At 43.0% G+C, this 12,183-nt stretch overlaps 2 protein-coding genes across 2 annotated transcripts in view; one reads left to right on the top strand and one right to left on the bottom strand.

Moving 5' to 3' along the window:
* LOC145436036 (uncharacterized) overlaps positions 1-12,183 on the top strand; it is a 450,309-nt gene that overhangs the window by 138,265 nt on the left and 299,861 nt on the right. The window lies entirely within an intron of this gene.
* Positions 7,135-8,012, bottom strand: LOC145435307 (uncharacterized). Its single transcript, XM_080312606.1, has one exon. It carries the CDS (start codon positions 7,739-7,741, stop codon positions 7,160-7,162), a length of 582 nt encoding a protein of 193 aa, XP_080168732.1. The 5' UTR covers positions 7,742-8,012; the 3' UTR covers positions 7,135-7,159.

The raw sequence follows: 12,183 nt of genomic DNA, 5'->3' as shown, positions 1-12,183 counted from the left end.
AATGCGACATTCCCGAACGACCACCGAACTTATAAATGTTTGTGAACAGAAGTTATCTGACCCCCGACCGATTACGAAAATATAAATTAAAATATTGATCAGGCACTGATCCACCTAGAGAATCTGTCCTCCAAGTCTGAAATATCGGCATTGTTGATAACAATCGAGTAACTTAACACAATGGCCATAACAATGACCCGTTGCGACTCTCTGATTGTTCGAACAATGCCGAAATTTGAGACTTGGAGGACGGATTCTAGGTGGATCAGTGCCTGGTCATTATTTTAATTCATATTTTCGGAATCAGTGCAACAGTAGCTTTCGATCAAGACCAGATTCAGTAATTTCTGCGCTCGGGAAGATAACTTTCGGATTGCCAGAAATCCTACAGTCGCTTACGCAAAATAATTCTCCACTCCAGCCACAGCGAAGCGGAACGAAGCTGCAAAATCGGTCGTTGCCGTTCCATGTTTAATTTCTATACTTTGACCAAATGGAAACTACAGGGTTGGTTCGATTATGTTCACAATAAGAACTTTTTTGTTCACAATAAGAACAGTCTCATGTTCACAATAAGAACAGGCATGTTCACAATAAGAGCAGTCTCATGTTCACAATAAGAGCAGTCGCTGTATACACAATACCATCAGTGACAGCACCACCATATCCCCCGGACACGATGTCCGAGTGGCAACAGTCCGAGCACAACCCAGACATGATGTCCGAGTGTCAACGCAGTCCGAACACACTCCTGAAATGATGCCCGAACACCCCCAGACACGATGTCCGAGTGTCAACGCAGTTCGAACACACTCCTTACATGATGCCCGAACACCCCCAGACACGATGTCCGAGTGTCAACGCAGTTCGAACACACTCCTGACATGATGCCCGAACACCCCCAGACACGATGTCCGAGTGTCAACGCAGTCCGAACACACCCCAGACACGATGTCCGAGCGCCCCCCCCCCCCAGACACGATGTCCGAGTGTTAACGCAGTCCGAACACACTCCTGACATGATGTCCGAACACCCCGAGACAATATGTCCGAGTGTCAACGCAGTCCGAACACACCCCAGACACGATTTCCGAACGCCGCTTTCCCCAGACACACCCCAGACATGATGTCCGAATACCCCCCAGACATCCTCCAGACACGATGTCCGAGTGCCCCCCCCCCTCCCCAGACACGATGTCCGAGTGTTAACGCAGTCCGAACACACTCCTGACATGATGTCCGAACACCCCGAGACAATATGTCCGAGTGTCAACGCAGTCCGAACACACCCCAGACACGATTTCCGAACGCCGCTTTCCCCAGACACACCCCAGACATGATGTCTGAATACCCCCCAGACAATATGTCCGAGTGTCAACGCAGTCCGAACACACCCCAGACACGATTTCCGAACGCCGCTTTCCCCAGACACACCCCAGACATGATGTCTGAATACCCCCCAGACATCCTCCAGACACGATGTCCGTGCGCCCCCCCAGACACGATGTCCGAGTGTTAACGCAGTCCGAACACACTCCTGACATGATGTCCGAACACCCCGAGACAATATGTCCGAGTGTCAACGCAGTCCGAACACACCCCAGACACGATATCCGACCCCCCTCAGACACGCCCCAGACACGATGTCCGAGTGTACACGCAGTCCGAACACACCCCGGACACGATTTCCGAACACTGCTTTCCACAGACACACCCCAGACACACCTCAGACACACCCCAGACATGATGTCCGAATACCCCCAGACATCCTCCAGACACGATGTCCGAGCTCGCCACGCCCCAGACATGATGTCCGAGCACGATTTCCGATTGGCAACGCAGTGCGGACACACCTCAGTCATGATATCCAAACACTCCCAGACATGATGTCCGGAGTGTCAATGCAGTCCGAAGATACCCAAGACATGATAATATAGGCTTACCATAATTTGGAAATGTAAAAAGAGGACACTTTTTCAGAAATTTCAGACATGCAAAACTGGAGAAGAATTCTCAAAAACCGGTAAATTTTTCCCACTTCGTGATCGGTTGACTAAATATAAAAAAAGTCGCTCAGAGCTCAAAATAACGTTTTTCTCTCCACATTGCCGGGTGGATGACTAAAAAAAAAAAAAAAAGTTTTCTTATCGCTCAGAGCTAAAATCGCCGCTTTTCCCTCCGAAATACCCGCCGGAGCTTCACTTCTGCGCTAATTTGCGGCATACCACTCGCAATTTCCTCCAAATCTGCCCTAAATTTTCAAAAAAGAGGACAAAATCTCAAAAAAGAGGACAAAAGGGCGTCCTCCGAGGACACTTTCAAAAAAGTCAAAAAATAGGACAAATCCTCTTAAAAGAGGACGTATGGTAAGCCTATGATAATACAATAAGAGCAGTCATGTTCACAATAAGAACAGTCTCATGTTCACAATAAGAACAGTCTCATGTTCACAATAAAAGCAGTCATGTTCACAATAAGAACAGTCTGATATTCACAATAAGAGCAGTCATGTTCACAATAAGAACAGTCTGATGTTCACAATAAGAGCAGTCATGTTCACGATAAGAACAGTCTCATGTTCACAATAAGAGCAGTCATGTTCACAATAAGAACAGTCTCATGTTCACAATAAGAACAGTCATGTTCAATATTCACAATACACATACCAGACATGGTGTCCGAATACCCCAAGACACGACGTCCGAGAGTCAACGCTGTCTGAAGCTCCGAAAACGCCCAGACATGTTCGTAAGATCATGTTTGGGGTGTTTTCAGACATCGTGTCTGGGCGGGTGTGTTCGGACTGCGTTGACACTAGGACATCGTGTCTGGGGTGGTCGTACATCATGTCACGAGTGTGTTCGGACTGCGTTGACACTCGGACATCGTGTCTGGGGTGTGTTCGAACTGCGTTGACACCCGGATATCGTGTCTGGGGGTTGTTCGGACATCATGTCAGGAGTGTGTTCGGACTGCGTTGATACTCGAACATCGTGTCTGGGGGGGGGGGGGGGCGTTCGGACATCGTGTCTGGGGTGTGTTTGGACTGCGTTGACACTCGGACATCGTGTCTGGGGGTGTTTGGTCATCATGTCTGGGTTGTGTTCGGACTATGTTGCCACTCGGACATCGTGTCCGGGGGATATGGTGGTGCTGCGACTGATGTTATTGTTAATACAACGACTGCTCTTATTGTAGGTTTACCATACGTCCTCTTTTAAGAGGATTTGTCCTCTTTTTTGAGATTTTATCCTCTTTTTTGAAAATTTAGGTAAGATTTAGAGCAAATTGCAAGTGATATGCCGCAAATTAGCACAGAAGTGAAGCTCCGGCGGATATTTCGGAGTGAGAAACGGTGATTTTAGCTCTGAGCGAAAAGATGACCTTTTTTTTTTTTAGTCATCCACCTGGCAATGTGGAGAAAAAAAACGGTATTTTGAGCTCTGAGCGGAAGTGATGACCTTTTTTTGTTTCTCTTTTTTAGTCAACCGATCACAAAGTGGGAAAAATTCACCGGTTTTTGAGAATTCTACTCCGGTTTTGCACCTTGCAAATTTCTGAAAAAGTGTCCTCTTTTTACATCGGCATTGTTCTAAACAATCGCAACCACGCATGGACCGTTGTTATGGTCATTGTGGTGCGCCATTGCGATTGTTTTAGAACAATGCCGATTTTCATATTTTGAAGGCTATTACGGGGTGGTTCCATTGCCTTGATGAAAATTTAATGTATATTATCAGAATCAGCGCGACTGTAGCTTTCAAATAAGATCAACTTTATTTAATTTGAGCGCTCGGGTCGTCATCTATGGGCTTAGCAATGGGGCTGTTCCACTTCATTTTGAACACGCGGTGGCGACAAAGGTAACTCGACCCAAATCTGTGTTGTTGCTATATACTTTACTATGGGACTGGACTAAATATCGACCTAATTTCGTCTCTTAACGTACAACGAGGATGGTGAAAGTATCCATATCAACTTAAATCATCCATATGGATATCAAATAGCTGTTAGATGACGAAATGATGCTATTTCTTGGCGTCTTGTCCTCGTGATGGAAGTGCTGAAATTATGATTCTATCCTTATCACCAACTGCAATGGTTCTATCATTATCATTTTCTCCATTTAGCGCCAATACTACACCAGGTTGGACTGGGTTCAACAAAAACCCTTTCTAGATATATTATTACCTTAACCAAATAGCTGTCTGGTTGAAAGACTTAATGTCCTTCCAATACCTTCCTATTCTTCAATCTCATCACTATCTGTTGGTGCTTTTAAATGATAAAATACTAATAATACCAACTAGATCTCATCCTTTCTGATGATAGACAATTAAACAGTGTACCAGTAGTATTGTAGCAGTTATAATACTAATAATACCAACTGTAGATCTCATCCTCTCTGATCATTGACAATTAAAGGATGTACCAGTTGTATTGTTACAGTTATTTTGTTGAATAAAATGGAACGGTTATAAACTGAAGTAGCAAAGCGTATATAGTCTATAAAGCAAAGGTTCTCGAATATTTTTTTGCCCGACCTGAAAATAAATAGTATGGTAAGCACATAAACGTTGGATTATAACATTCTAAGCAACGGATTTATGCATGCTCATTATTACACATAATTCTTAGGAAGAAGGAATGTCAATCTGCTATTTGAGAAACCCATGTATGGGACTGAGACAGAAAGCAAAATACTATGGCGTAAACCAAATTGATACAAATAGCAGTGGCGGCTCGTCCTATAGGGCAACTGGGGCATTGCCCCACCTAAAATTCTGTTCAATAACAATTCTTTACCATTTATAGACGCACACCTATCTATATAAACCGAAATCACAGCGAAAATCGTATACTTCTTGTCCTTTCGCTTGTAAACGCCCATATATAGCGAAGTCTCTGCGAAAATCGAATTCTCTTCTGTGTTTTCGCTTTGCGAATGCCTAGCCGGGGCTTGCCCCGGTAGCGCTCATAACAAGCTTTCACTATCTATTCTCTCAAAGCCGCGCCCAATAAAGAAACGGTGATTTACTCTCTCCTATTCATAAAATTACCGAGCAACCGGGGCACGATAGCTCTGTGCCCTTAAGGTGTGATGTAACAATCGTATCTATAGCTAAACTCTGTTACCGTCATATGCGTTTAGTCAACCTATGCTGGTATAGGTCGATTTTATAGTGGTTTCACACCATGAAAACTCTTGAAACTTGTTACGTCATGTCGTGATGGTGGTATTTAACACTGCCCCAAGTTTCAGGGTTTCTACTTAAAGTTTAGGGTAGTAATTCCGTTTCCGAAGTTGAGTGTGTGCTGATCCGTCATGAATCGCAAACAGATTTTACTTAAAAGCCGGTACTGGTATCCATTGGTTTTGACGATGTTCAATACTGAGATCGGTTATGACATTTGGCACGGTAAGTCTAAATGTTAGTATCGAACGCTGTACCAAGTTTTAAGTTTGTCACTGAACTGTGTTAGTGGTAATTTCGTTTCCTAATTCGAGTGAGAGCTGACTCGTCATTTATCGCTAACAGATTATACGCAAAGCCGGTATTGGTCTCTATTGATTTTAACGATGCTCCTTACCTAGATCCGTCATGAGCTTTTGCACGGTATGTCTTGATTTTAGTATCGAACGCTGTGCCAAGTCTCAAGGTTGACACTCAATGATTAGGGCAGTAATTTCGTTATCAAGGTCGAGTATGGTAAAGATGTGCTCCGATCTGACACTTTAACCTACAACACATTGCGGATTTCACGCAAAAGCCGGTGTATCTGCGGTAACGTTAACTGAGATGATGATATCATTCTCAGTTTGCATTCAAATATTTACTTTGATATTATATTCTCCAATGTCAATTTCACCGTGAAATTGTGGCCTTCAAGCCCTTTGCTTACAACCCCCTGTCAAGCGCGATAGTTATTTCGTTTTCGATGGCGGCTAACAGCTGATCACCTGATCAGCCTATTCCTCAGTAAATTTTACGCAAAATTCGGTGTTGGTCTGTTCGCATTAATTTTGACAGTGTACCATACCGAAAAGGGCCATGAGGCCACTTCTCGATAATGTCATGTAACAGTGTACCAAGTTTAAGGCTTTCATCCACGTATTTATTCGGTAATATATTTTCCAAAGGCGATTTCGCAGCGGACCTATAAGACAGTAATAAAAACGTATGTGTCGTGTTACAGTCTCCAGTTTCAAGGCCAAAATCTCTTATGCTGTACCGACTACCGAGACTAAATTTCCGAGGCTGCTATTCTTAGTTCTTTAGAATGATGTTTTGGATTCAATAGGACAGGCCCAATCTATGAGATAACAATTGCGTATCTGTCCGAATTCGTTGACCTTTCCAATTAGGCTTACGCTATCTCTCGAGTTATAGTCATTTCTATTTCAGCAGATAATTAGTCAGGTCTAATGCGAACATGAACCGTGTTGAATCTTTGTTCCGTACGCCGTTTACGCAGTTACCACACTTCAAGTCACAGTTCACCAGCGGACCTCTCGTGGCACATACGTTAAAATCACTGTTGCCGGGAAATTCATCTTACCGTACCATCATTAAGTTACTTGTTTACGTTGGAAAACGCCATTGTGACGTCATCTTGATAAAAAGTCGCTTGCAGCCCTTGCCCCACCACCCGATATTGTCACGAGCCGCCACTGACAAATAGCATTACCATATCCAAGAATTGTGAAACACAAATATGAGCTTGTGAGCCTTGGTCATTTTTGATCATCGAGTTTGTACTTGAAAATCTTGAAGGTTGTAGCAAAGTTCGTTGTGCTACCAACATAATAGGTATCACATAATCAGATACGTATAATAAGAGTCCATGTAGTGAGCAACCGACAATAGTCCTGTTCTGTTTAAGTACCGGTAATATGAGATAGTTGTCTTACAACCAGGGCTTTGGAGCAGGCGAAAATTTCAACTGCTCCGGCTCCGGAGCTCTATTTTATTATAACTAAGCTCCGGCTCCGGAGCAGCATTGACACCACTGCTCCGGCTCCAGCTCCGGCTCCGGTAACATTATGTCAAAAACTGATGTATTTTGTATAAACGTTCAATTTTGAATACTTTCAAAGTAATTCCAAACAAAACACCACAATCAACGAACCAAAAACTTTTATTTCAGCACAAAAAGTTTAGAAACCATTCGTACGAAGAAATAGTATCGCCTCTATCAAGTCTTCTTTCATTGAGCATCTCAAATCGGATCGAATGATGCGCAATGCGGAGAAAAGTCTCTCCACACTCACTTGTGTCGGCGGCAAAGCCGTAACAGAGTATGCTACTTTTTGCAGTATGTCTGGGTACATGGAAATGGCATCCATGACACTGACTTTGGAAGACCTGTCAATATTTTCCATAGTGGATAAAGCATTGGTAAAATCCATTCTGTACCGTTGAAGCGAACTTCCATCTGAAGCATCTGCTTCAGTTTTGCGACGTTTTGCCTGGCGATCAAGAATTTTTTCAAAATCTTCATCTTCTGAGGTGGGTGACGCGTTTGCTGAGTCTCCACTGTTGGTTAGATTTCCAGCTTGTGTCAGATTTTCAGCTAATATCCTTCCTTCATGATCCTTTATTGATAGAGCAATTTCGAGTAAAGTAGCTTTTCCTTTTGAATATTGCTCATCGTTCAACATTATCCTGTACATCGGGTCAACATATATTGCTGCAAGCAGGACATCATTGGCGAGAAGCGCCATCTCACGACGCTCCATGGATGTTCGTATTGCATCAGCCAATTTGCCACCAATTTGCGAAAACTGAAAGAGCAACTTTTTCCATTCTTTGAAAAATAACCCTGGTGTCAAATCGGAAGCCTGTAGTTTTTTTTGTAGTAAGGAAAGGATGGCGTAGCAACTCTTCCAGTATTTTTACTTCATTCCATTGAGCATCAGACAGTGATACATTTGGGTGTGCAATGTCTACCAAGACAGGTTGTAGTTGAAGAAGGCGTTCAAGCATAAGATATGTGCTACCCCACCTTGTAGCTTGGTCAATAATAGCCCCTTTATTGGTTTTTCTCTTTAAAATTGCATCAATTTTTGGAGATCTTGCAGCTACCACAACCTGACGAATTTTGCCGAGCAGTGAATCTACCTGTCTCATTTTCAAGCCATCGCGAATTGCGAGTTGCAGTGTATGAGCTGCACACCGCATATGCGACATGTATTGAAACTCGGACTGGTATGCAAAAGCCATCGTAGTAATCTCATCTAAAGTTGGGATCCCCTCTACTTCAGCGTAATCTGCATTTTCATCAACGACACAGTCTTCAGACAATTTCTCAACTGCTAGAGTCATGTTGGAAGCATTGTCTGTTGCTACTGCCAGTACCTGTTTCTTGGATATATTAAAGTCATTGAGAACATCTTCAACCACCCTTTTGATAAAATCGCTGGAGTGTTGGTTGTCTGTGTCTTTTACTGCTAACGTAGAGATACTCACTTCGTTTCTAGAGTTAACAAACTGAGCATTTACGGCAAAATAGTTGATTCTGTGTCTTGTGCATGCATCCAATTTCAAAAAAAAAAAAATTTATCTCGTAAATCTTCTTTTAATTTGCTCTTCTGCTTCTCGGCTTCACATATAATCATAGTTCTTACACTTGCTAGTGAAACACCAAGTTTCTCAGCCATTTCTCCATGCAAACCTACGAATGCTGATGAAGAGAAAAGTGTAAGAGATACACCGTTATCCACAACCAATTGAATGAGATGACGTTTGAATTTTTCTTTCGTCATCGACACATTGATTTTTTCACTTTCAAAGTATTTCGAAAGCCTTCGTTGTTTATTTGTACCGCTATCTTGAATATCTTCTTTCTTCTTTGGTTGCTCTGCAAGGATAGTTTTGAAAATATCTGGGTGATACCGTTCTATGAGACGTCTCAAATTGAACGTTTTTAATCCTAATTTCGCTGCACATATCTCTTCGTTTTTCAGAATCTGGCATATATAACCATCTCCATCCACTCTTTCAAAATAACTGACAACTGAAGATTTCTCGCCTTTCTTACTCATATCGTTGGTACAATATTAATAGCTTTGAGTTCTGTAAACGTTGGTGTGAAATACTGAAGTTTCAATTCGAACGGAATAGAAAATCTAACCACTAAAGCAAAAGCCTCGTAGCTAGCTACAGTACGGTACACACTAAAACCGTGGTAGGCCTGCTGTTCCTTCACTAAGCCACGGAACACTTACGCTAATCTGCCAGCCTCGAAGGAACCCCAATATCAACCATTAAACACTTCTGACGACACATCTAATAATACTATGGATTACTGGTGCTCAACATCAACTGTGCAAAGCCGACTGGTTAAAGAATATTACCAATAAATTTTAAGTTTCAGCCAAAATGAGAACATTATAATGAATATGTATTGCAAAGCAGTATAGCTTCCCATGTTCCCTTTCAGATACTAGTTGAGAAATGCATTGCTTCTCGGCATTATCGAGAACGAGATCGATACCTGACATCTGACGATAGATTGTCAGCCTACAGATAGATGCGCACTGTGCAGTGCATTCTGTGCAACTGTCAGGCCTACACTGATAAGCTGGCAGCCTATATCAGCATAATTGCTAATCGTATAGCTGTCGACTCAAGAGCTCAAATTTATTGAAACTGCTACCAGCGAAAGCTAGTGTATCACTGACTCTGAAAATATAAATTCAAATCTGGTCAGGGCGAAAGAACAACCCCGAACTAGCCGTCAAAGTATGAAAGTAGGCATTGTTCCGAACACTCGCTTGACTAAATCGGACATTATTATGGCCATTGTGTTTCTCCGCTCCGATTGTTCGGAACCATAGGCTTTGGACAAATCCATTGTTGAGCATTTTGCAACATTCTCGTGTATGAAATGTTCCACTCGGTTATAAAATGTTGTAGAGAACTTGCTCTCGAAGTTCACTGGTCAATCTCGCACAATTTTCTTATTGTAACGAATGCTTAAGACAAGGATTAGCACGGATACGATACACACTTTATTAAAAATGAATCCGCTGACCACAACTTGTTCTGTGCCTCGGATACCGGAATCCAGTTATGACAACACCCGCGTACCATGTTACATCACAACGCACTTGTTCATATTAAAGACTGCATAGTATACAGTGCACTCAACTCATAGACATGACCCAGTTACATTATGTAGATCCAGCGTCGGATGTGACCGGATCTTCGCCTCTAGTTACCGAAAGCAAGTTACGATACCAATCTTCATCATATCTTAAAATTCGAAGCTGGAGATCTCATCAACTGGCCAGATTTCGTACCAATTAGAGCCCCGTGAGTAGTTAGTATGATCGGTCGCGATTCGTAATGGGGTTCTTATGGGCGGGGTGGTGACTCGTATTGAAAACCCGGGGTGGTGACTCGTACTTTCAGACCCCCCTTGTGGCGGTGACTCGTAATGGGTTCTTATGGGTGCGGCCGTGATTCGTACTTTCGGGTATAGGCTGCGGCGGTGACTCGTATTGAAAACTCGGGGTCGTGACTCGTACTTTCAGGTATAGGCTGCGGCGGTGAATCGTAATGAGAACTCGTGGTCGTGATTCGTACTATTCTTACGCGGTCTCTGGTGACTCGCCATGTGTTCTTATGGGTGCGGTCGCATGCCGCTATTGCGTCTTATGACGAGGGTGGCGAGCGGCTATTGATGCTAACACGAAACCCGGGGTGGCGAGCGGCTCTTATTTCTTATGGCGGGGGTGGCGAGCGGCTATTGCGTCTTATGGCGGGGGTGGCGAGCGGCTCTTATTTCTTACGGCGGGGGTGGCGAGCGGCTGGGAAACCGGGGGTGGCGAGCGGCTCTTTTGTCTTATGGCGGGGGGTGGCGAGCGACTCTTTTGTTTTATGGCGGGGGGTGGCGAGCGGCTATTGCGTCTTATGGGATCGGTCGGACGCAGCTTCGTTGTGGGTATAGACCGCGGCGGCATGGTGTTGAATATGTATCAGATAAATAGTCATGTGAATGAACCTTTGTTAATGTGTATATCGTAAATTATTATATATGATGTCGTAGTTTAGTCGTGGCAAATGACCGATCGTGTTCTAAGTCTTTCCTCGCTATTGATTCCTAAGTAACCTGAATGGCGCGCTGACTTTCAGATCGGATTATTCGCACCTTTCGTACCGCTGTTTCACACCTACAAAATAGTCTGCTGTTCACAGTCGCAACAAGAATCACAAGTATACACATTATACATTCGTTGAATTTATTACTCTGAAATCAAACTCTTCACAAAAACACGCACAATCGTATCATTCACTTTTTTATCATCCCCAAAATTATTCAAGTATTCCTTGGCTGAAAATCCTTGTGCTCTTTTTATCAAGAATGCAATAGCATGATCTCCACACACATCCGAAGTTTTAGTCTGTAATTGTTTCCCAGTCAAAGAAAATTCATCCGGCTCCAGGAATTCGATTATCTGAGGTTTTAGCGGTCCGAAACCTAGCGAATCATGAAAATGAGTATCGTCATCTCTGTATATAGACACCCAGTGAGACCCAGGCAAACTCGACTCGTCGTAATTAATGGTGATAGCGAATTTTCCGCGAATTGGTTTCTTTGGTAACTGGTCTACTGGATAAGTCCCTAGATATAGACTTCGCGTATCAGGATGGTTGTAGAGAATATCATTGATCTCAGACGTATTCATATTTCGACGACTTGTCTTTTTTGATTCAACTGTAGAAGATGTTGAAACTCCTTCAAACATAACAAGGTTACGTAGGTTGGTAAAGGCTTCGATGTAGTCAAAACCAGATGCACAGTTCCTGTCTTATGAAGTTGATAACATCCCAAACTATTATCGGGTGTCAAATCAAACACAAAAAGAGTGTATCCATTAACATAATCTTTGCGTGAAATATTCAAAGGTGCCTCGGATTCCCAGCGACCTGTCTGAGAGAATAGTGTCATATAACCTTCGAGTCCGCCATGTTTATCAAAATCGAAATGAAATTCGCGTCCGTTAATTTGACGTCCACCCACGCTTAAAGAAAGATTTTGAACATCAAAGTGTTTAAAGTTGAATGGATTTTTGGATCGAACACCGTTAAATGTCGTGGTCTCGACTAAACCAATTACGATCTTCTTTGGCATGGTACCGCTAACTAACTCTCTATCAATTTTCGATAAGCCCGC

The sequence above is a fragment of the Botryllus schlosseri genome, chromosome 3, assembly GCF_051294905.1.
Source record: "Botryllus schlosseri isolate E-star chromosome 3, Bs_hap1, whole genome shotgun sequence".
Classification (NCBI taxonomy): domain Eukaryota; kingdom Metazoa; phylum Chordata; class Ascidiacea; order Stolidobranchia; family Styelidae; genus Botryllus; species Botryllus schlosseri.
This window is presented reverse-complemented; position numbering and strand designations above follow the sequence as displayed.